The sequence below is a fragment of the Hemicordylus capensis genome, chromosome 4 (assembly GCF_027244095.1).
Source record: "Hemicordylus capensis ecotype Gifberg chromosome 4, rHemCap1.1.pri, whole genome shotgun sequence".
Taxonomy (NCBI): Eukaryota; Metazoa; Chordata; class Lepidosauria; order Squamata; family Cordylidae; genus Hemicordylus; species Hemicordylus capensis.
In genome coordinates, this window is record NC_069660.1 from 319370115 (window position 1) to 319396216 (window position 26102).

The 26102-nt window shown below is 40.4% G+C and overlaps 1 protein-coding gene across 1 annotated transcript in view; it reads left to right on the forward strand.

The window, feature by feature from the left end:
* The window catches only part of TMX3 (thioredoxin related transmembrane protein 3), a 36599-nt gene extending 11530 nt beyond the window's left edge, over positions 1-25069 (forward strand). The window contains exons 5-16 of the mRNA XM_053247587.1: positions 159-204; positions 2234-2314; positions 5924-6023; positions 7204-7281; positions 10243-10309; positions 12132-12230; positions 14589-14646; positions 16019-16072; positions 17749-17805; positions 18786-18915; positions 20226-20294; positions 23409-25069. Coding sequence (XP_053103562.1) covers positions 159-204; positions 2234-2314; positions 5924-6023; positions 7204-7281; positions 10243-10309; positions 12132-12230; positions 14589-14646; positions 16019-16072; positions 17749-17805; positions 18786-18915; positions 20226-20294; positions 23409-23675 — 1106 coding nt within the window. The 3' untranslated portion in view covers positions 23676-25069. The remainder of the gene's footprint in view (positions 1-158; positions 205-2233; positions 2315-5923; positions 6024-7203; positions 7282-10242; positions 10310-12131; positions 12231-14588; positions 14647-16018; positions 16073-17748; positions 17806-18785; positions 18916-20225; positions 20295-23408) is intronic.
* Positions 25070-26102: the final 1033 nt, after the last annotated feature.

Genomic DNA, 26102 nt, shown 5'->3' on the forward strand with positions numbered 1-26102 from the left:
CCACTGAGGCTGGGGATTATGGGAGTTGAAGTCCAATAACACCTGAGGACCCAAGTTTGAGAATCCCTGCTTTAAATTGTTAATTATATAACTCTACACACACTACAGTTTGATCTTAGCCAACTTTGATCTTAGTTACATACAACTCTTCTTCGTAGGTATTGCCTCTGAGTTTGGTGTTCGAGGCTATCCAACAATTAAACTGTAAGTAGAATTTTATACAGTTTTTAAAATATTAAAATGTTGGTGATTTCTGTCATCTCACGGGTGTATTTTAGCTCACTTCTGGGTGCTAACTATCCCCGAAGAGACAGCAAAAATATGTCACACCCTTAAGGAGCTGTATTGCGCTCTGTGTATTCTTGTAATAAATGGGGTTGAACGTTCAATAGTATTTCAGATCTCCATTCTGTTGGGCATTTTTTAAAAATAGCACAGGAAAAGTGGAAGTGAATGAGAGGGAAATAGCAATAGCAATAGCACTTACATTTATATACCGCTCTATAGCCGGAGCTCTCTAAGCGGTTTACAATGATTTAGCATATTACCCCCAACATTCTGGGTACTCATTTTACCGACCTCGGAAGGATGGAAGGCTGAGTCAACCTTGAGCCCCTGGTCAGGATTGAATTTGTAACCTTCTGGTTACAGGGCGGCAGTTTTACCACTGCACCACCAGGGGCTCAGTGAAACAGCATTGCTGCAGTGTTGGAGGATGTACATGACTCTGCCGTGATGAAAACTCTTTTGGCCAGCAGTTAGCCTTTCAGTCCTCTACCATGGCAGGGGAGAGCTCTGAAAAGCGCTCCCTCTGCTCACACACTCTCCTGCTTGGCAGCACTCTGCAGACTTCAGAGCATCCTATGCTGGGATGCAGCTCTGCTGTGTCTTGGGAGACCTGCTCTGTACAACAGCTTCTGTTTTCGTTTTCTCCCATATTTTGGGGAACAGGAACAGCTATTTTCAGCTTATGAGATTTGTGCAGACATCTGCTCTCAAAAGACTGGATTGTGGAATGAAGCACTGGGCGACTGTGTGGACGGTCCTAGAAGAGAGAGCAGCACTGAGCCTGCAGTTAGCAAACCATAGGAATATCTAGGGCAGGGAGTCCCTGCCTGTGGTCTCCCAGATCCCACCATTCCCAGCCAGCCAGCCAGTTTATTGTGGCAGGGGATGATGGGAGTTGTAGTTCAGCAATGTCTGGAGGACTACAGGTTGGGAGCCCCTGGCCTAGTGGACCTCATTTGTAGCAGAAGTGGACCTGCTAGGCTCACATAATGAACGTGACTGTGGGCTGAAGGTGGGCCTGGAACCAGTCTTGAGTTCTCAGGATTCCACATAGATGACAAAACCAAGTGTTCAGATCCACTGACGTGTGCTGGCCTTTGCCTAGTGGCCTCTATTCCCTTGTCCCCACTCCTCCTCCTCCTAAGAGATACCTGCTGCTGTTTGAAACTTCACTGCCCTTTAGCCTCCCACATACCCTCCCATTTATTTATTTATTTTATTTATTTTATATCTCTCCCCCCACCCTCCAGAAATGGCTCAGGGCGGTTTACAACAAATAAAAACAATTAAAATCAATTAAACAATTAAAATTTAAACATTAACATTAAAATCATTTAAAACCAGCATTAAACATTTAAACCATAAATCTGATTAAAAGCCTGGGTGAATCAATGTGTCTTCAGCACCTTTTTAAAAGTTGCCTGAGATGGGGAGACTCTTTTTTTCAACAGGGAGTGCATCCCAAAGTCCAGGGGCAGCAACAGAGAAGGCTTGTTCCCGAGTAGATGCCAAGCGAGTTGGTGGCAACTGCAGGTGAATCTCTCTAGATCAGGGATTCTCAGCGTTGGGTCCCCAGATGTTATTCAGCATCAACTCCCATAATCCCTAGGCCCAGTGGCCTTTGGCTGGGGATTATGGGAGTTGAGGTCCAATAACATCTGGGGACCCAACGTTGAGAATCCCTGCTCTAGATGATCTCAACAGGCGGTGGAGCTCATGGTGAAGAAGACGTTATCTTAAACGCATTCAGTGATGCTTTTGAAATAACTTGCTGTTCTGTGTTATGAGATGCATGAGCCCTTTTAAAAAAATTCCCACCAATTACCTTGGGGTGGCCTGACAGCATTTCTCTTGTTTTATATTATAAAAATATTGTGACATTTCCAATCTCATCTGACTTCCAATTGCAGAGTAGCCACAAGAGATTTAATGTTCTTTTATTTAGGTTGAAGGGTGACTTGGCTTACAACTATAGAGGCCCTCGGACCAAAGATGACATCATTGAGTTTGCAAACAGAGTAGCGGGGTAAGTATTTATGGGTCCAGCCCTATACACCTTCAGATGTCGGGAGCTGGCATTGTTCTGGGAAACATGGAAAAACAGACAAATGTGGCTCAGTTGACCCCCAGTGTCCACAGCCACCAGTGTGGTCCAAGTCTTCACTGACAAGGGAGTTGCCAAGGAGGCAGCATCTGCCCTGGTTGCATTTGAATGGGAGACTACATGTGAGAACTGGACGCTGCCAGTCTGGGGAGAAAGTCCTGAACTAGATGGACCAGTGGTCTGACACTGTGTAAGGCAGCTTCCTATACAATATTTTTTGCTATTAGGAGTATATAGAAATGAGAGCGATGGTATAAAGCAGGGATTCTCAACGTTGGGTCCCCAGATGTTATTGGACTAACCCTAACCCCCACAATCCCCAACCAAAGGCCACTGCATCTGGGGATTATGGGAGCTGAAGTCCAATAATATCTGGGGACCCAACGTTGAGAATCCCTGGTATAAAGGGACATAGTGCTTCCTATCTGTAAGATTTCACTCTGCTGAATAATACATGTAATCTGTCCTGTACGTACAAGTCCTTGAACCAGCTGCAGGAGCAAGGTGCCCTCTGTCAGCCTTGTCCTTAAGGCTTCTTCTGCAACTCTCTTAGATTATAATCTCCCAGAGTGTACAGCTGAGCCCATCAATACCCCCTGACTTGGAGGGAGCTCTGATTAGGTGTAAGGATTTGTCACTGCAAAGCAGCTTTCTTTCAAATACCTTATTAGGATGTGTGTCTCTCATTCCAAGGTCAATCTCTTGTTCTGCTGTCGGGAGGGTGGGTCTATCCTGTTGCCATATTTATTTATTTTTTTATTTTATTTTATTGAATGTATATACCACCCAGTATCAAAATCTCTAGGCTGTGTACAGAATTAAAATATAAAATATAGAACATTTAAAATTCATAAGAAGATAGAAATCATAATCGATAAAAACACATTAAAATCAAAAATATCATTTGAAATAATAGCTGTGGTTGGCTTTGTGGTTAAATCTGTACAGTACAGAAATTAACCTATAGTTCCTGAAGAATTGCTTAGTAATAACATCACACTTCTTCAGACCTTTCCTGGTACAATTTTGCCTCTCTTATAATCTGTTCTTGCATCTTGTAAGCCTTACAAATAAAGCCTAGCTATACTGAACATGAATCTCTGCTTGGGTATTTAGAAAACTAGTCTGGATGTGCATTCAAATATTTTTAAATACTCTGTTCCATAATTAGCATCATATTTAGATATTAGAGCTTTAACACATTTTTTACTGCCAGTCCACTAGCTGTGGAAACATTATGTAAAACTGCTTAATGTGGCATTAAGATGGAACTTTTTCAGGTGATTGCTGCAGTTACTTTCACAAATGTCAGTTGTGAAGTCTTTTATGTTAAAGAAGTATTTGGAACTTCTTTAATAACATAGCTATCATAGTAGGAAGTATTGGCACAAACCACTTCTGAGTACATGATGAAATTGCCACTAAGCATTTTTAATTAAGTCTTTAAAGTGTTTCCATATTGACCTGAATAATGATGCAACTATAGAACATAGTTGCTGAACCGATAAGAGTGAATAGAATGATGTAACTTTTGCTAGCAACTGCTAGAGACTGGATTCTTAAAATACATGATTGGTTTTAGGGGGTTTTGCCCCCTTAAGGAAACCAAGATAAAAGTGCACACCTGAAAACGCAAATAATAATGCTGCTGATGTATTTTGCTTCCCCTGCTAACTGAGCAAAGATGCACATTTGAAAAGTGGTAATTCTCTTTATTTAGCAGGGGAAGAGCAATTGGCCCTACCCATCCCCAGCACAGCATCCCTTCAGTGGCTGTTACTGGTATCTTATCTTATGTTTCTTTTTTAGACTGTGAACCCTCTGGGGACAGGGAGCCATTGTATTTATTTCAGCACAACTCAAATGCCCCGGTGAGCCGGAACCATTCACAACTTAGCATGCAGAGGCCGAGGTCAATTTTTAGCCCATGATTAAATTAAAATTAAACATATTAGTAACTTATTTTTATTTTATTTTATTTTATTTTATTTTATTTATTTATTTATTTGAGTTCTATACTGCCCTTCAAAAAATGGCTCAGGGCGGTTTACACAGAGAAATAATAAATAAATAAGGTGGATCCCTGTCCCCAAAGGGCTCACAATCTAAAAAGAAACATAAGATAGATACCAGCAACAGCCACTGGAGGGATGCTGTGCTGGGGGTGGATCGGGCCAGTTACTCTCCCCCTGCTAAATAAAGAGAATCACCATGTTAAAAGGTGCCTCTTATTTCTTGTGGATCTATTCCCCCTGTCTAGGGACCCATAGTTTTAAACAAGGATGGTGGCCAGAAAATAGGTCCTGCCCTGCTCAATCAGTGGGTCCCCTGGAGTTCATATCGGCCCCAAACAAATGCCAAGTCCTATCCTCTTCCTAAATCACTGTTGTTTTCAGTCTGCAATGCTAGGCATGCTTACATGGGAGTGAGCCTCACTGGGCACACCATGGAACATATTTCTAAGAAACCATGCACAGGATGGTGCTCTAAGGCAATTTCCAGGTCCTGAGTTGCTGCAGGGGTACCAGTTGCAGGGGAGTAACAGCAGGAGAGAGGGCATGCCCTCAACTCCTGCCTGTGGCTTCCAGCAGCATCTGGTGGACCACTGTGCGAAACAGGATGCTGAACTAGATGGGCCTTGGGCCTGATCCAGCAGGGCTGTTCTTATGTTCTTAAAATACTGGGCCTTACCTTATGCAGGCTTGGTTTATATCTATGTAAATCACTTTGGGAACTTCTGTTCAAAAGCAGTATATAAATATTTGTCGTATTCGTCATATATTCAGTTTTGAAACAGTTTATTTCTTCACATTTTCATCTGGTACTTGGAACACTTAAAATGTTCACTGAAAAGCTTTTTTCATTTGATAAAGACCGTATATGAAATTAGCATACTTTAGTCTCTCTTTTTTCCTTTTATACACCTATATGGATTGGAACAGTTAGTCTGGATGCAAGTTGATAGTAGAACTTTAAGCCTTTAAGAGGCAGCTGGTGTCATCCCAACAGTCTGTTAACCATACTGTATGTTGGCCATAAACCTTAAAGGCAATCACTATTTTAAAAAAGCTAATTAAATAACAAGTCATTCTAAGCAGAACTAATTGAGCCTACTTTCTGCTGCTTTTAACATGGCCACTCTTACCTAGGACCCTGCCCAATGTTCTGTGATTTTATCTGACTGCAGCACACAGGTTGGAAAGGGTGTTTTCTATAACTGGAGTTGCTGCCATTTTAAAACAGCATGGCAGAGCAGCAAAAAAATGCCTGTCACAAATTTTCAAGGACTCTCTGGATTTAGTTTGCAAGATGGTAAATGTTAAAGTAGTTGATGTGGGTGGGAGAGACATGGAAATAGACATGGTGACCCCTTTCCCTTTGGAAAGCACAGTAGGTTAGAAATCCTGGCAGTACTGTGACAATAGAAAACTGGTGCCAGCGTGATCAGTGCTGGGAGTAGAGGGAGTTTAGAACATGCTAAAGTTTGCTTATTTTTCCTTCTTGCATTTGATCTGTGTTTCTTTTTTTCAGGCCTGTTATTCGACCCCTCCCTAGCCAGCAAATGTTTGAGCACGTGCAAAAGAGGCACCGTGTATTTTTTCTGTACGTAGGTGGGGAATCTCCATTAAAGGTTTGAACCTTCGTTGAATTTTTTTCCCCCTTTGCTCGTCACAGACGTAATCCAAGAGTATAATAAAATTCTCTGTAAGCTGTTTTAGTAGCTGGCATCTCATTTTGAAGTCACAACTTTAAGGGTGTTTATGAGCAATTGGGTGCAAAATTGGGTGTTTTGTTGTAAACCGCCCTGAGCCATTTAGGAAGGACTGTATATAAATCAAATAAGTTCAGTGTACAAAAGTGAATTGTTGTACATGTGGCTGCCTGGGATATTTCAGAATGATTTTATTAGGTGTAAAGAGAAATCCTTACTGATCTGTTAGTCTCAGTGGCTAACATCCAGACTAATAAAGCACCAGTGCAACAGGAGAAGTCTTGGGATAGCACCAGTGCTACTGAAGAGTTCTAGACTAATACTGCACTGTGTGTCTGTGTCTGTGTCTGTGTCTGTGTCTGTGTGTGTGTACACGCTTCTGATTTCAGTGACCTCCCTGTCCCCTGGAAACCGAAGGTGTAATGCTATTACTATTTCATTTATATTTTATAAATCCTTTCAAGTGATATTCTAACACTTTGCAACCAGTATCTTTGCATATGAATGACATATTTTTAGACAGATAGAACTTGTCTTAAAACAATCTTGCTTTTTCCATCAGAATATGAAAGCCACATTATGTTTTTAATGAATTTTACCAACATAGTTGCTACAAATTTTTTTGGTTTGGTTTTGTTTTGTTTTGTATTTATTTATTTTATTAGAAACATTTAATATACCGCCCACTCCAAAGACTCTGGGCGGTGTACAAAAAAATTGTTTTGGGTGCAATAACAGTCACAATAGAACTGAGTGTCTTAAATTTGTCTCTTAATACTTTGTAGTCGAACATAAGAACGTGCCTTATCTTATATTGCTTCTTATTCTCTGTTCCTAATTAGTTGGTAACTGGTTGTCTAGTATAATTAAGGTTTTCTATGTTTCTCTGCAAATGCTTTGACAGTGTTCTATTAGGGAACAGTTCTGAAATGATTACTAGTCCTCATGTGTGTGTTTTTTGCCCCAAGGACTCTTATCTTTGAACACTGAAGAATAAACATTTAGCAGTGAAATCATATATAAAATTGTGTCTTGTTCTGCATATAATGTTTGTGAAGATTAAGAAGCTGCTTTAAAATATCTATTTGTATTTCCACAGGAAAAATACATAGAGGTTGCTTCCGAACTAATTGTTTATACATACTTTTTTTCTGCCTCAGAAGAGGTACTACCTAAGGTAAATTTATTTATAATATATTTGAATTAACATGGATATATTTAATGTTAAGAAAAACAATTCTCATTTTTCCTTCTCTGTTAATGTTCCTTTACATTAATACCAGTAAGAACAGTAGTTTTAATGTAGCCTTTCCCCATGGCCTAAGAGATCCATTTATGTGTGGCAAGAGAAGTATGGTGAAGCAGCCACAACTGACTGGGCAAGAGCTCACTGAGTTTTCAAAGCAGCCTGCTTCAAAGTGGCTGTGAAAGTGGACCTGACTAAACATGATAAGAATCTGCTGCTGAACACTCAGTTCATTTTCACAATTGGGGTCTCTGTTTTCTCAGGCTGCTTTGGAAAGGGGAAGGGAGTGGGGGGCATACTTCAGTGCTCTAACAATGGCACGGTTTTGCAACATAGTGGATGTCCCTTCCATTGCAAGCTTCATTATCTGGATTGGCAACAGTGCTTCAAAGCGGATAGGGCTTCTTTTCCAGAGTTCACTGGAAAGCATTCATTGATGTGTACAGAGCACAAAGTGAAATGTTACTGCAACACTTTTGTTCTCCATATAAACATTTTCTCGGGGTAACATTTTATCCCATATTCTTTTGAAGTATAATTCAACCCCCATTTTATAGGAAATGTTCTATTGGGATACAAATCTAACCCTGACATAAGCAAGGGTTATCACTATTATTTATGCAATAGTATATTGATCTGTGTGTACACATATGACATCCTATTGCCAAACTCCCACACGCTACTATCTGATAACCAGGAAAAATGAAGCTTGAGAACTGAATTCATTAAAAATACACATTCATTAAAAATACACACAAAAAGGGAGGACTTCCCGCTCACATTTCTTCGTGAATCAACAACTATAAAATTTACCCTTGCTATGATAATAAATCAAAACATAAGTTCAAACCCTTACAAACATAATTAATCTAACCAACCTGCGATTTATACTAAATTTCAAACCCTGCTGTCAAGTCCATAGTAGGAAAGTAATTATTTAGGTACAACAAAAATGGTTTCCAATCTTCTTTAAAACATTCCAAGTTTTGATCTCTCAATAGTGCTGTAAGTTTTGCCATCTCCGCATATTCCAAAACTTTTATCAGCCAGTCTTCTTTTGAAGGCAGTTCACTAGACTTCCATTTCTGTGCATATATAATTCTAGCCGCCGTGGAGGCATACATAAAAAATGTTAAATTGGTTGTAGAAATTGCACCTTGTGTTATTCCCAGCAGGAAGGATTCTGGCTTCTTAGGAAATGTCATTTTAAATATTTTCTTTAATTCATTATATATCATATCCCAATAGGCTTTAGCCTTCCCACAGGTCCACCACATATGAAAAAATGTGCCTTCAAAACGTCCACACTTCCAACATTTGTTTGAAACCTTTTTATACATTAATGCCAGTTTTTTTGGTGTCAGATACCATCTATACATCATTTTATAATAATTTTCTTTGATAGCATAACATGCAGTAAATTTTAAGTCATTTTTCCATAACTTTTCCCAGGCTGCCATTTCTATATTACGCCCCGCATCTTGAGCCCATTTTATCATAGTTGTTTTAACCACTTCCTCTCTTGTCTCCTCCAAAAGCAACAGTTTATACATTTTAGATACTAATTTTTCATCGTTTTGACATAATTCCTTCTCGAAATTTGAAGTCTGGTCCTCAAATCCGACATTAAGGTCCTTCTTATACATCTCATTTAACTGATGATACTGAAACCAATCTCTAACCAAATCTTGTATTTCAGTTAAGCTTTTTTTAAAAAGTACATTTTAGGAACATAGGAAGCTGCCATATACTGAGTCAGACCACTGGTCTATCTAGCTCAGTATTGTCTTCACAGACTGGCAGCGGCTTCTCCAAGGTTGCAGGCTGGAATTTTTCTCAGCCCTATCTTGGAGAAGCCAGGGAGGGAACTTGAAACCTTCTGCTCTTCCCAGAGCGGCTTCATCCCCTGAGGGGAATATCTTGCAGTGCTCACACATCAAGTCTCCCATTCAGATGCAACCAGGGCAGACCCTGCTTAGCTATGGGGACAACTCATGCTTGCTACCACAAGACCAGCTCTCCTCTCCGGACCAGCTCTCCTCTCCATTTTGCTTCTTTCCTGAAATTTCTTTAGAAGTCTCATGAGCATTTTACTAAATATATTATTGCCCATCTACCTACAAAATATTAAAAATCAGATTAGTTTTTTTCCACTTAGCTCCATTGCATAATGTTCATCACCTCTTTCCTTTGCTGAATACAGATACTAAACTGGAAAATGTAAGCAAAATATTAACACTTTGAAATTACTTGAATGATCAAAATACATTTCAGCATCTCCTGAAGCTTTCTTTTTTGAAGAACATATATGGATACAGTGTGATGTTTCAAAGCTCCAGCTCTTCTCTGCAGCTCTCTTTCCTTCCTTCATGTTTAGTGTCCTAGCTTTACCATAATCCAACTGGGGAATTTGGGAGAGAGTGAAGAATATCCCTACACATATAGCAATAGCACTTACATTTATATACCGCTCTATAGCCGAAGCTCTCTAAGCGGTTTACAATGATTTAGCATATTGCCCCCAACATTCTGGGTACTCATTTTACCGACCTCAGAAGGATGGAAGGCTGAGTCAACCTTGAGCTCCTGGTCAGGATCGAACTTGTAAACTTCTGGTTACAGGGTGGCAGTTTTACCACTGCGCCACCAGGGGCTCTGGCAGTTATATCATAGTTATTTTGCACCTTCATGCTATTTTATTTGTGAATGTAATGTATTTTATGGATGTTTATAATAAGCCATTTCAGCAGTCAGTTATACCTGGAAATGAAATAAATTAAACTTCTCTACTCATTCAAAACTGGCAAACCCATGGATATGCAGCCAATTCGTCCTCTGTGCCATTAATATGTTTGTTTCATTTCCCCTCCTCTCCCTACCTTATTCTTTCAGTATGTGACACTCCCTGAGATGCCGGCTGTTCTGGTCTTCAAAGATGGGACTTATTTTGTATATGATGGTAAGTTCAAGGATACTGTAGACAGAAGGGAGCAGTCAAATGCCATTTAAAGCACAATTGTGTCCTCTTCATACTCACAGTGTGTCCAGAAAAGTTCCACTCACGCAAGGGGAAGGAGTGATTTTCAAGTGGTGATTCTCTTTATTGAGCGGGGGGAGAGCAACTGGCCATCTCCATCCCCGGCACAGCATCCCTCCGGTGGCTGTTGCTAGTGACTATCTTATGTTTCTTTTTTAGACGGTGAGCCCTTTGAGGACAGGGAGCACTTTTATTTATTTATATCTATGTTAACTGCTTTGAGGACTTTTGTTGGAAAGCGGAATATGAATATTTGCCATATTCGCAAGGAGGATATTGGGCAAAAAGGGAGGAAATTACTCCCTTCATTGTTTGAGTGGAGCTATTTCTGTTATGCTAAGAGGGCTTAGGATACAACCCATGGAGGTTACTCTTATGCCTATCTGGAGAGTACACAGGCTAGTGTGTACATCAAGCTACAGGAGAACCCCGTTATCTGCATTCATGTTCCCCCCCATTCCTTGCCACGGGGTGTGGGGGCAGATAATGAGGCATTAAAGTAAATGGAAATGGGCGGGGGAGGTTCCCGGACTAAAATAAAATCGCCCTAAAAATGTGAAAACCGGCCGATTGTCTCTACTGTCTACTGCCCTACTGTCTCCATAGGTCTTTAGGAGTCTGAAGATGCCCCCATGAGTCAAAAAGTCACCAAAATTAGGCAGAAAATAATGGATTTTTTGCTGCTTTTTTTTAATAAGAGCCATAAAATGGCTCTTGCACTCAAAATGATGGCTGGAAATCACCTCAGAGGTCATTTACAGCCACCCCCGACCCATGGATATGCAAGGGTAAACACACAAACACACCGCCATTATTTTCCCTTGTATGCTGAGGTTGGGTGTCCATTACCCGACCATGGATACACGAAACCACGGATGGTGAGTTCGTGAGTAGCGAGGCGTGTGTGTGTGTGTGTGTGTGTTTATTTAAAGATCACATCTACTAGGTTTTTTAATAGACAGACTAAGACTATAATCTTAGTTTTATTTTTTTAAACCTAGATGTGGGTTTTTTTCATTTTAAAAAAATAGCAAAAACAAGTGGAAAATATATTTCACTAGACTGTGAAATCTCCTTCATATTAGCAGTGCAAAAGGGAGTACTGTCCCAGCTCAAACTCTGATTGGCGTGTGTTGCATGTGCCTTACAACCAGTGTTCCCTCTAACAGGGATTCCCAGCTGCTGTTGGCTACAACTCCCATAATCCCCAAGCAAGAGCCATTGCAGCTGGGGATTCTGGGAGTTGTAGTCAACAACATCTGGGAATCCCTGTTAGAGGGGACACTGATCACAACGATGCAGCTAGTGTTTTAAACAAGTTTGCTGGCATCTCCAGAGTGTCCTGGAAATCCATGTTGTCTGTAGTACTTTGCTAGAACTATATGATATCTTGTTCTTCAATGACTTCTTTAAGCTAGCTAGCCTTTCAGTTATAATTGAGTAATATGTTAGAGGGTGGTTGCATGTAGAAATGCAGTGAATCACCCAGGAAAACAAACCTCTTCTTTTCCCCTTGGCCCACAAGTAACATTTGTTGTTAAAATAATGAGTATGGTAAATAGTCAAACCTGGTTTTGCTTATATAATGGATAATACTGGAGTTTTGTACGTAGATAAATTTAAATTTATCGATTTAACTTTTTAAAGGATTTCAGTTTTATGTGCATTATAAAGAAGATATCATTTGATAAGCTTTTAACTTTCCTTCCCCATCCTTGCCCATGCACAATTGGGGGTCAAAAAGAATATGAAGATGGTGACTTGTCATCCTGGATAAACAGAGAGAGATTTCAAGGGTACCTGACTGTGGATGGATTTACATTGTATGAACTTGGAGACACAGGTAAGATGGTTTTTCTTCAAGCCATTGTCATTTTTTATAATGAAATTTTGAATTTAAATTTACTCCCATTTAAAGACATCTGGGTTTATTTGGGATTTTTTAATACTGCGGCTGGTTGTGTGTGTGTTTCACCTATGCACCTTTGGATCCTGGCTTATGAAGCTAAATTACTACACTAAATTACTCACACATGTAGTCCCCCTTCAAATTCAAACCAGGGTGGACCCTGCTTAGCAAGGGGGACAATTCATGCTTGCTACCACAAGACCAGCTCTCCTCCTATTCCAAAGCATCATTGTCTTGGAAAGCTAAAACATCAGAAAATGCAAGGCTAAAACCTTTCCCAGACATTCTGGTGGTAAACAACCCCTAAACTGTATTTTTAAATTGTATTGTCCAAAGGAGGACTGTAGCACATGATTTATATGAACATGTACTTCATCACCCTTATTTAGTACAAAATAAATTATAGATGCTGTATAGAAACAGGCGATTTGAAACGAAACATGTGAGTGTGTGTGTGTGTGTGTCCCCGCAGCTTTCTTCCCCACTTTATCCTGCAAAAAATTGGTCTTCCTTCAGAGATCTGATGTCACTTTAAGGCCCTTTCCAGATGGTTATTTCATCATGAGCACGGATGGGGATTTTGCACAGTATCCAGATGATGATGTCTTCATCCTATGTGACACACGCCCTGCTCCCTTGATATAGGCTTTGGAATGCTCTCCCAGTGGCCATTCGCTCCTCGGACTCCGTCACAGTTTTTAGGAAGCTGATTAAATCTTGGCTTTTTATCCAGGCCTTTACATGATTGTTTTATTGCTGCTTCTGTGTGTTTTTATCCATGTATAGTTTTGTGTGTTTGTATGTTATGTTTTTTAATATTAGATTTGTTTTTATATTTTTAGCTAAATACCTTTAACTCATTTTTATTGTATGTGTTTTAACTTTTGTAAACTGCCTTGGGATTGTTTTTAATGAAAGGTGGTATATAAATCTAACTATAAATAAATAAATAAATACCCTTTTTCTTTTCATTGTTCAGTTATTCTAACTTGATAACATAAGCAGAACAATGTGTGAAAAGACAAAAGGTGTCGATGATCCACACTTTCATGCCTGGGTGTACTTTTTCCACTCTGCTTCTGGCCATTGTCCTTTGCAGTTCCTTTTTTTAACCAAACCCAGTATTTTCACGTTAACTATCTTCTCTTTTTAAAAAAGTTTTAATCAGTTTGTGCATGTTAGTGCTTTTCCTGTCTCTGACCAAGGCTTTAAAAGTGGGGAAGAGAGAAGTCTACTTTCCTGGTTCCTCTGGGCATGAACAGCCAAGTTCATTGAGGGAAATCTGTGCAGACAGACTTTCCTCTCTTGCTGTGGTAGGCCTTTTCAGATCTCCTTGTGTTTTGTAAAAGCAGCTCCACCCAACTCTCTCTCTGTTCTGATTTTAATGTAAGGAAGGAGGGGAGGGGTTGCATTTTCAGTGCCTCCCCTAAAGACTGGGCTGTAAGCATACATGCAGCTGTTGGAAGGCTTTCCCCAAGCAAACAGGGAAGTGTTTTGTTCTCTTTTGCAAGACAAATTTGACTTTGCTAATAGGCTCCCTTTGAACACAGCCCCCGTCTCCTTTGGGGTCTCCATTCTCTTCTCTATTTGAAATAGGGATTACATTCTGGATGCTGCAGAAGTTTGATTCACTGGAAGTGTGCTCATTTTAACAAAACAAACAAGATAGGAAAGGTAGAGAACAACTGGCAAAGCTGTGCTGCCCATCTGTTATGTCACACTTGCCAGTCCAAATGCAAGATACATTTAAAATAAAACACTGCCAGTGTTCCCTCTAAGGTGTGTGCATGTGCGTCCACTCACACATTTTTTGATGTCCGCTTAGTTAATTTTAGATCTCGCTCAGGTTTAATCAAGAAGGTCCCACTCTGAATGCATGTGTGCACACACTGCTTTGATGCTGCTGCCCAGAATGAAACTCATTCCGCACACAGATGAAAAAAATTAGAACACTGAGCACTGCTATACTTGCTTCAGTGTGGAAAGATCAGTTGCCGCTCTGAATGCAGTTCAAAACGGGAACTCCTGAAAGGCAACAGACAAAAAAATAGGACTTTTTTGGAAGGCTCCAAGTATCTTCTAGATACAATGCAAGAACATTTCGCTAGGGGAACCACTTGGTACCTGGGGAGTGGCTTTTCTAATTTTAAAGTGGATGTGTGTTTAAAAATTGTGAAGTTATGTGTTCTGTACCGGGACAGGATAGGATGAAAAAAGAAATAAATTTAAGAAGTCTTTCAACATAACTAACTTATCTGCATTCATTCTGATGTTTGTCTTGTTTTGTTTTAGGAAAACTTGTTGCTGTTGCAGTTATTGATGATAAAAACATATCTGCTGAACATACAAGGTTGGTTGATTATTCTGTGTGTAAAAATGAGAGACCATTTAGAAAATGACCTTTCTAGAACTGGCCATATAAAAACACCTCTCCCCCCGCCCCAATTTTTCTGTGGTTCAACTTTTGTTCTGTAGTATCTAAAAAAAGGATGTCCCTGGTGAAAATTACATAGATTCAGAGTATTAGGAACTTGGAAAACAGAGCTGCAAGCTTATGCACACTTACTAAGTAGTAAGTCCCATTAAACTTGGTTGAATTTACTTCTGTTTAATCATGCATAGAATTGGACTCTAAGTCAAAAACCGCTTCTCTCCTGAAGGCCACAGCAAGGAACCTGGGCAAGGATGAGTTGGCATGAGTTGACATTTATAGTAAATAAATGAGATAACTTCATCATAATTTCAGTGGGGCCTAATCTTAACTAACTTGCTCTGGATGCTGCCCTTGGAATTATTTATGATTATTATATATTAAAGTTGACTGGTTTATTTTTCGAATCATGAGTATATTAGTGACTATTGATGGATGCGTCCTTGTCCAGTTTTACAGTATTATTGTCACTGAGGAAAATCTGAGTCATTGCCTGAAAATCCTTGACATGTGGGTTTAGGTACATAGGCAGCTGCCTTATACTGAGACAGGCCATTGGTCTATCTAGCTCAGTATTGTCTACACCAGGCCTGCTCAACTTCGGCCCTCCTGCAGATGTTGGCCTACAATTCCCATAATTCCTGGCTATTGGCTGCTGTGGCTGAGAATTATGGGAGTTGTAGTCCAAAATAGCTGGGGGGCCTAGGTTGAGCAGGCCTGGTCTACACAGACTGGCAGCGGCTTCTCCAAGGTTGCAGGCAGGAGTCTCTCTCAGCTCTATCTTGGAGAAGCCAGGGAGGGAATTTGGAATCTTCTGCATACAAGCAGGCAGGTGCTCTTCTCAGAGCAGCCCCATTGCCTAAGGGGAAGCTCTTACAATGCTCACGTGTAGCCTCTCTTTCAAATGTAAACCAGGGTTGACCCTGCTTAGCAAAGGAGACAATTTATGCTTGCTACCACAACATCAGCTCGAGAGAGGATTTGAATTTGAATTCATTTAATCTTGTGCACTGTGACTTGAATTTTGTTTCTCTCTTTGTATATTTTGGGCAAGGCTTGGGAATAGAATATTTGTATAGTAAGTATTGATATTAAAGGGAAAAGAAGCTGGATTTTCTTACAGAGTTATGGCCCAGTTCAGACAGAACTGCTAAGTCACAGTTGGGCCACCTTTGTGCTTGTTCTTTCCTTTTCCCCTTTGTGCACCTGTATTTTATTGCTAAAGAAAGTGTGTGTGTGTGTGTGTGTGTGTGTGTGTGTATTAATAAATCCTGTGAAATTTCTTATACAGGCTGAAGTCTATTGTTCAGGATGTTGCTAAGAATTACAGAGACCACTTTCATAGGTATGTGTGTACGTTTAATAATTGTACTGATTAGGTTGCTCCTAATTTGTTTTCTTCCCCGAATACTACGTATGTTGAATAAACATTGCAAATGCTAGTATATTTTATTGTAAGATATGGAATCTATTTGTGCCCATAATAATGGATGATATAGTTTAAAACAGTGTTTGAAAAATTCAAAGCTTATGGAAGAAATTAAGGAGACCATAATCATCTGGCATTCTAAACATTTTAAAATAATGTATCATTCATTGTTTTTGTCCTTTCTTCTTGTTTCCTTGTCTTATCAGTGATGCCAATCTATTTAATCACTTATGGCATTCATACTTAAGATTATTTCTAATGTGTTTATACTAAGAAACTTAGTGGGAGTGGGGAGTTTTAAACCAAAGAACTGCCTAAAGTACAAAGAGAAAAACACCTCGGGTTGTATCACAAGCTGTCTTCCCCACCCCCCGCTCCATTTCTTGTTATATGCCAAAATCAGATTCTAGCACTATATTATTCATGGAAGACTAGCATTTGTCTTCTTTCTTTTGAGACTTCCTTAATATATGCTCTCTTAAATATTTTCCGTCTTGCCATGAAAATACTGTTGAGATAGAAGCACTTTTTTTTTTTTAAAGTAACATAAGATAGTCACCAGCAACAGCCACTGGAGGGATGCTGTGCTGGGGATGGATAGGGCCAGTTGCTCTCCCCCTGCTCAATAAAGAGAATCACCACTTTTAAAAGGTCCCTTTTTGCTCAGTTAGCAGTTAGCAGATATCCAGTGGTCCTTCTAATTTTTTTTCATCTCTGTGTGGGGAATGAGTTTTGTTCTGGGTGGCAATATCAAGGCAGTGTGTGCGCACGATGCACCGGCATTCAGAGTGGGGCTTTCCTGATTCAACCTGATCGGCATCTAAAACTAATGGAGTGGACATCAGAAAACTTGTGAGCGTGCACATGTGCTCACACCTTAGAAGGTACACTGGAGGTATCGTATTTATTTGAATCCAAGACTTGGTTTTTTCCAAGTTCTTTGATGTTAGAAATTGGGGGTCATCTTAAATTCAGAGGCCTGTTCCTTTAGAGTGAATACAGGTATAACCTGTATTTGACCTCTGCTGTTTAAGGGGGTCTTCTTGACTTCAGAGTCGTCTTCTATTTGGGTAAATGCCATATGTCTCTGATTGCTAGACATGATCTGTTATGACAAGAGAATGGGAAGATGGGCCATGAGAAATGCAGAGTCCTTTGCCTTCATGGGCTCTTGTGTTTTATTGGGTGACATTTGGTTATGGTAGGATCAGTGTGTGACATCCAGACAAACAATCTACAGGTGTGCCAGATGTTTCTCTTGCATGGGATGGCGCCGTTTCAGTGATTCGCTCCCTTCCCTCTGTGACCACTTGTGCTTCCCAAAATGATGTCCTTGAAAACTAATGCATAAATAAGAAAATTAATTTTAAAGTAAATTGTGATGTAACTTAGCTTGTTAACAGCCTAATGGTCTTGCCTAAATATCAGTATCTTTCATTTCACTTTGCCATAGCTCCAATGAGTACACATTAAGGGTGCTTTAAATATCTCAGTTCTGTGTGTTCAGTTTCTGGCTTGCTAAATATTTGATAGAAAGTACATTGGCATTACTGTTTATTACAAGTAACAGTTTTGTGTTTTCTTGTTAACAGGAACTTCCAGTTTGGCCATATGGATGGAAATGAGTACATTAATAGTTTGCTAATGGAGTAAGTACATGAATTTCTGAGATTTCATGTTACTAGGCAATTGTTTTTGTGTAGTGTAATTCCCTTGTGCCAAAACTTATGAATACTATAAACTGCTCTGAAAGTAGCTGCTGCAAGGCAGTATGCAAGTCTTATGAATAAATGGATAACTTGATTAAGGCTCATAATGCAGCTGTGATGCACTGCATGGCTCATTCCACCCACAAGAGTGGATTTTAACATGCATTGCCCTCATGAGATATTTGCCTTCAAAGTCATTGTATCTGGAAAATGGTTGTGTGGATTCAGTGTTTGTGCCAAACAGCTGAAGTCACTGCTTCCCACAGAGACATAACAAAACAGAGTTTTTTGAGTGGAAATAAACTCTACCAGTGCCATCAGCAAGCCCTACCCATACCCCTAAAGTAGGAAAGTAAAGTATTTTGCAGGCAGGTATGTTTTGGGGACTTGATTGCAAAGTTGATCTAAACCATGGTCTAGGATCAGGGTTTCTTAACCTTGGGGCCCCAGATGTTGTTGGACTACAACTCCCAGAATCCCCAAGCAAAAGCCATTGCAGCTGAGGGTTCTGGGAGTTGTAGTCCAACAACATCTGGGGCCCCAAGGTTAAGAAACCCTGGTCTAGATGACCATCTGAACCCAGTTACCAAGACCTAGGTCAGATGCAAGATACATAAAATTGGGGTCATCTCCTAACAGATAATTAGCCTCATGTATATAAAATTTATTTTTTATTACTAGCTAAAATCATGCAGAACTGCTCAAAGAAAATCCTAAAGAAAATATGAAGGTCATGTCTGTCTGTCTGATCTTCCTGTTTAAAAATAAAAATCCTCACTCAATCCGTCCGCAGAATAGGGTAGGTCCCACAGTCAAGTCACCAGCACCTTCGGCAGGTGTCCAGAAGTGAATATAATTCTTAATTCATTAAATGCTGATGAGACTATTTCTTTTCTGAATTCTTTGATTTGCTGTTCTAGTGATTTGAAAATCCCCACTATTGTTGTCCTGAACACATCCAATCAACAGTACTTCCTACCTCATAAATCCGTTGAGAGCACTGAAGATCTGGTTCAGTTCATTAATGAGATCTTGGAAGGCACTGCAGAAGTAAGTCTTTGGCTGTTATTCAAAACCCCTAACAGCTTTTCGAATTGCCTGGAGATGATCTAACCATTCTTATTTCATTTGTGTTGTCTTGCTTGAAGGGCTTCTCCAGATGTGTTTTGAAACTTCTTGAAAAGCAGAGTCTGTCAGGGAGCATCCCTGACAGATTTCAGTATTTGTTGTGTGTTTGATAACATAGGTAACTATAGCACACTGAGTGATAGGTAGGTGTTTAGCAGTCTTACAGAGGAGTAATACTGAGATGATGGGGTGAATGAACAGAAGAAGGTACATGGGTGAATGTTTTGGACAGATGATGGTTATAGCAACCACTACAGGAGAGCCTTGTTAATCATGGACCCAGCATAAGTGTTCCCTATAAGATGTACGCACGCTCACAAGTTTTTTTATGTCCGCTCAGTTAATTTTAGATCCCGCTCAGGTTGAATCGGGAAGGCCCCATTCTGAACACATATGTACACATACTGTCTTGCTACTGCTGCTCAGAACACAATTCATTCTGCACAGAGATGAAAAAAAATTAGAACACTGCACAGCATCCAGTTTCATGTATCCGCAGTTGACTCAATTGCCACCTGGCCTCAGTATATAGTGAGGGGGGGAGATATTTATAGGGTTAAGACTCGCATATCTGCAGGTTGGGGTTGGGCATAAATGACCTCTGAGGTCATTACCACCCGCCATTTTGTGGCTCCTTTTATTTTATTTTTTACAAAAAGGAGAAAAAAACTTTTTTTAAACTTTGGGGGGCACTGAGCACGGTGGGGCACCCCCCCATTTCCCCCACTATCGGTCCATCTTTCATCCCATTTTCACCAGCCCCTTTGCACCTTTTTCACCCTTTTGCCTTGCTGCCTAGGAATCTAACCCCCTAATTCCCATTGCTCTAATGACCCGTTATCTGCAGTTTCACTCTCTATGCCCCCCTGCAGAATGGAATCCTGGTAGATAACGGGGTTCTCCTGTACTTCATATTTTGCAAAATGACCCCCCCCCACAATAAAACCACCACCACCACAGAAAGAACTGTGTTGGTACATCCCTTCTATCAAAGTAACTCTGCAATAGGTCAAACACGATCTGTGCCTCAAAGTAGTGAACGAAAACGTGTTTGGCAATAACTTTAAAATAGAGGAGAATATTCCGACCTTCAGAAGGCAATCCCTCCTTCACTGGAAAAACTGTTACCAGTAACAACTTCTCCAGAAGTAAGGCTACATAGCTAAGAAACGTGAGTGAAAACTGGAAGTGAAGAAAAATACTGATGCCTGTTCTTTTTAAAAAAATTTCAGGCACAAGGTGGTGATGGAATTCTTCAACGGATCAAGAGAATAATTTATGATGCCAAATCTACTGTGGGCGTAAGTACAATAACAGCATGCACAGTTGGAATGTGTCCATATCCATCAAATTTAAAATAAGTTCTTGCTGCCCATCCCAGTGAATCAAATCATGCAAGCTTTCGGTTGGATCAGATGATTCTGGTTGCTAGATCTGTCTTCATCGATAACAATAGGCCTTGTTGGGAAACAAGAATTTCAGCCTATACTATGTGGTGTTAGAGACACTTGGATGATCTCTGCCTTTGTTATAAAGGTGGTCTGGGAGCATCGCTGAGAGTTCGACCAGGGGGTGCTGCCAAAACTAGTTTGCCTTTGGTATCTAGCAGTGCTTACTGTATGGATCACTGCCATTACCTTGTGAGTTTCCGTGTCTAATCCATATGCCTGGTAGCTGCCAGAATTGTAGACTTGTGCAGTGGATGTTGTGGCTGGATCCAAGATAGCATTTTCTTGGCTTTTAAACATTTCCTCCCACCCATATATACAGCTTATTTTTCAGCCGACTCAAATATTTTCTGTTCCATACTCCCTGAATCTGTCAGTGGAATTGGACTGCCACAAGCACAAAGAAATAGCCTGCCAGCCTTTCTATAGACCAGTGAAGGACTCTGCTTGGCTTTCTACATGCATATTGAATCTGCATTTGCCGGGATGCAGGGTGGGTGGATGGCAAAGGCTGCACGAATGCAGCAGTATATTGGTGGATTTTCCTCTAGGGATGTGCACAAACCACAGTTTGGGAGCTTTAAGGAAGAGGAGAGCAGGTCCTTACCTGCTTTCTGCCACCCCATGCAGTTTCCTGCTGGGGAAGCACGTCCCAAGAATCCCCGCATGGTGCCAGCAGCACACACATGGCATCCGCGTATGCATGGGGTGGTGAAGGGCAGGTAAAGACCCGCTCTCCTCTTTCTTAAAGTTCCCAAACTGCTCAAGCCACAGTTCATGCACGTCTCTATTTTCCTGAAGATGAAATAAAAATGATGGTGCTGTTGTCTTAGCTCACTGGATCCAAGAATCAGCGCAGGTTTCTTACATAAGGAGAAAGGGGATATCAGAAAATCATACATGTAAACTCTGACTTTCTAATGTTAATTAAAAGTGCAGTGCAGTAGTACCTAGGGTCCAGACTAAAGGTTAACTGCCTGACTGCACTCGTGGGTAACGTTTGTTTCCCCACATCCGCTTCATATAGTGAATGCCAGCCCTAGAAATGCCAAAAAAACTGATTAGGATTTTAAGGATTGGAAAGGATTTTGAAAATAGAGGTTTTCAACAGCTTTATTTATAACACAACATATATTTATTATTTATTTATTTAGCGCATTTTTATACCGCCCCAACCCAAGGTCTCAGGCCAGTTCACAACAAATAAAAACAAAACATTAAAATTAATTAATTATTACAAACAGTTTGAAACAAATCGATAAATAATCCAAAATTTAAAAAATTACAAAGTTAAAAAGCTAAAAGGTCTGGGTAAAAAGATAAATCTTTAGACACTTTTTTAAAGCCGCTAGAGATGGGGAGACTCTTATTGCCACGGGAAGCGCGTTCCAAAGTCTCGGGGCGACAACAGAGAAGGCCCGTCCCTGGGTGGCCACCAGACAACATGAAGGTAGCCGCAGACGAGCCCCCCCTGATGTACGCAGTGGACGATGGGGGTCATGCAGAAGAAGACGCTCTCTTAAATACCGTGGGCCTAAGCTGTTTAGGCCTTTATAGGTTATAACCAGCACTTTGTATTTTGCCCGGAAGCTTATCGGCAGCCAGTGCAACTCCTGTAATATAGGAGTAATATGGTCTCTTCGAGATGACCCGGAGACCAACCTGGCTGCTGCATTTTGTACTAATTGCAGTTTCTGGACTACGTACAAAGGCAGCCCCACATAGAGCGCACTGCAGTAATCAAGTCTGGAGGTTGCCAGCAAATGCACTACTGTTTTGAGATCATGAACCTCAAGAAACGGACGCAGCTGGCGTATCAACCGAAGCTGATAGGAAGCGCTTCTGGCCACTGCCTCAACCTGGGGAACCAGGGAAAGGTGTGGATCCAGAAGCACGCCCAGACTGCGTACCTGTTCCTTCTGAGAAAGTGTGACCCTATCTAGAACAGGTAGATCAATATCGCTTCCCGGGTGACAACCCCGCACAATAAGTACCACTGTCTTGTCTGGATTCAGTCTCAGTTTGTTATCCCTCATCCAGCCCATTATTGCTTCCAAGCAGGCATTCAGGGAGGATATACCACCCAAAACGCAAGTCCCTGGGTGGTTTACAACAATACAATAAAAACAACAAATAAAAAGCTTAAAACATTACAACAATTTAAAATTTAAATCGTTAAAATTATTAAAAATCAAACTATTATTCTGCCACATAACCCGCTCTCTCTCTCTATATATATATATTCCATTTAAGTGGGATGTCCTCACATGGATATCTCCGTGTTGAAGGCCTGGAAGCAGCCAAGGGCAGGAGAAGGGAGAGCAGTGGATGGCTCAGAATATTTGCTTGCTTCCTTTCCAGCCTCTCTGGGGGTTAATGCCTGCCCTTTCTTTCATGTCACTGCAGAAATATCCCCAGCACCAGTGGGCATGTTGCAAGCACTAATCCTTGCCTACTGGAGACAAGGAATTTTGCTCTTTCAACCTTTCAAGCAGCCTACCTGCTTCTTGCCTTAGAATACAGGGAATAGGGGGGTGGGGTGGGGGGAAATGAGAGGAGAAAAAATAAGTGGTGATAGGAAGTGTGGGTACAGAGATAATGGCAAGGAACAGGGGTAAAGGACTTCCCCTACCCATACTACTTTCTTCTTTTTTGTGGTTCACCATGAATCATAAGTTTGTGTGATCCTTGGATACTTGAGAACTTAGACTCTTACATGTTGCCTCTTGAGAAAATCACTTTCTCAAGCTATCTCATATTCGGTTCTAAGCTGTCTAGTGCAGCACTTTGACACAAAGTTGTTTAATTCACATTAAATTATCAGAAATTGTTGTTGTAAAAATGAAATATTTGTATAATCTGAATATCAAATATCCTAGTTTTTATAATCTGAGAATTTTCATGTGGAAAAGTGCCTCCTTTGAGACATTATGAAAGTGTACTAAAAGTCCAATTATTTTCCAACAGTCCGTTTTCAAGAGCTCCCCCCTTCTGGGTTGCTTCCTCTTTGGTTTACCACTGGGTGTCATCAGCATCATGTGTTACGGAATTTGCACAGCTGACACTGAGGGAGGTTTGGATGAAGCACAGGCATCTAAGAAGGAAACTTCAGGCAGAGAGCTGACTGATGAAGGCACAGAAGAAGAGGAGGAAGAAAACCATGAAAATTCTGTAGAACCTCCAGGTGGAGAAGAACAAGAACAGAAAGCGATATTGGAAAAGAAAAAAGACTAACATTGCTTAGTCAAAAGGTTTTTCTGTAGAATTTCCAAATAGAGACTTATTTATTGAACTCAGCCATTTACCTGTGACTTCTCAAATGAGGACCTTTTTTGTCTATTTTGTGTGCATGCATTCAGATTGCTTGGCTGTGAAAAGGAGTGGGTGGGAATCTGGGGGTTGAGGTCTCTTTATCCTGCTGAAAAGAAACCAAATTAAGGAATGTACATGGGTTGTTTTACATGTATGCAGACTGCAATTCTGGCTCTTATTACATGTGGTTTAAAAACTATTTTGACAGTGCGGCCAAAGTAAAGAAGGCTATCTCCCTTTTTAAAATTGCTTTGTTAAGGAAAGCAGGGATGTTCTCAGGAAGCCTAGAGAAAATCTGTAAATATTACTGAGCTTTAGAAACTCTTGTTGGGAGACACTCCTTTAGGATGCCTACATGTATTTTATTCATCTATTGTAGCTTCTAAAAAGCAATACCTCTTTTGTTTTGCTTTTTGAATATGTAAATTCCAATGCAGAATATTGATGGCAGTGCTAAAGACAAGTATTATGGTATCCTTAGAAATGCTTTTTTAAAATACAACCTTAATTTTAAAAGTAGTATTTGCTTAGTCTATTTGATAAAATGCTAGGGTTCTTTAAAAAAAATTACTTCTGCAATAACTTGAAAAGTAAAATGCCTTTTGAAATTTCCCTACATCTCAAGTACTTGACAAATCTTAGGGCTTCATTTGCTCATGCCATTGTTAGTGGGGTAATCTGTCTGTGTCTCTCTGTGTGTACTACACAGCTCATAAGTCAATACATCAAAATGTTATTCAGTGGTTTAAATTATCGTGTTCCAAATTTGCTCTCTGCAAAAGAAAAATACTTATTTAAACAAATATATTATTGGCTTATTAATGTTAATATCTGCATTTGACATTTCTGTTGACTACATCTTGTTGACTGTGGAGAGCAAGTTAATTATCTGTAGCACTGTTAACACTTACAGAAAAGAGAGGTATTTGTCATTATAATACACTTTCATTAGCTGTTTAATCATACAAGTCATCTCTAACACTGCCCCATGACACTGAAAGGGTCTAAGCTCTTTCCAGAGTTGGAATCTCAAGAGATAAGCCATAAGATGTGTTTGGAGTACTGATATCATGATGATTACCATAGCAACCAGACCTATGCTGCTCAGTTTCAGGACTAAGGCTGTATAACATTCAGTTAGAAAATGATGAAAAATAACAGCTTTTAAGCTTGTGAGTCACTATACAACAATTGAGTGCAATATGGCTTTTTCACAACACTTCTACAAGGCAACCTAATAGTGGAATATGTATTTTAAGCTTGAATAGAAGTCAGGTTTTGTTGATGTTAAGGAATTAAACTGTATTTAACTTCCACTACAGGTAGACTCTCTTTAATTTTCTCTACAAAAGGAAATCCAATAACCTTGTAAAGCGAGTTTGTTAACACAGTCCAAACCACCTTTGACTTATACATTATTTGCTAGGATGGTTATTTTGGAAAGAATACTGACTGACCTTCAAATGCATAAAAATCGGAAGGGAGCGTCAATTTTCAGCAACCTGCCTTTTCTCTTGAGGAAGAAAGCTGGTCTTGTGGTAGCAAAGCATGACTTGTCCCCTTAGCTAAGCAGGGTCCACCCTGGTTACATATGAATGGGAGACTAGAAGTGTGAGCACTGTAAGCTATTCCCCACCTTAGGGGATGGAGCCGCTTTGGGAAGGTTCCAAATTCCCTCCCTGGCTTCTCCAAGATAGGACAGAGAGAGATTCCTGCCTGCAACCTTGGAGAAGCCACTGCCAGTCTGTGTAGACAATACTGAGCTAGATGGACCTATGGTCTGACTCAGTATATGGCAGCTTCCTATGTTCCTCTCTGGGTCCCACTGTGCTTTCTGAAAATATGTCCCTGAGGATCCCACAGTCCTCATGGAGATATTTTTGGAAAATACAGTGGGCTGCAGATGCAAGGGACAATTGTTAGTCCTTGCCCCATAGCACATGCACAGCTTTACTCTAAATGTCAGCCACTGACTTGGTGCAGGGGCCATAAAACTCTATTTGCATAGAGAGATCTTGGGGTTGTAATGGACAGCTCGTTTGAAATTGTCAACTCCGTATGCAGCAGCTGTGAACAACACGGTTTCCATGCTAGGGATCATTAGGAAGGGGATTAAAAACAAAAATGCTAATATTATAATGCTCTTATACAAATCTATGGTGTGGTCAGACTTGGAATATTGCATACAGTTCTGGTCACCATATTTTAAGAAGTACATTGTAGAACTGGGAAAGGTGCAGAAGAGGGCAACCAAGATGATCAGGGGCCTGGAGCACCTTCCTTATGAGGCAAGGCTACAGCATCTGGGGCTTTTTCATATGGAAAAGAGGCGACTGCAGGGAGACATGA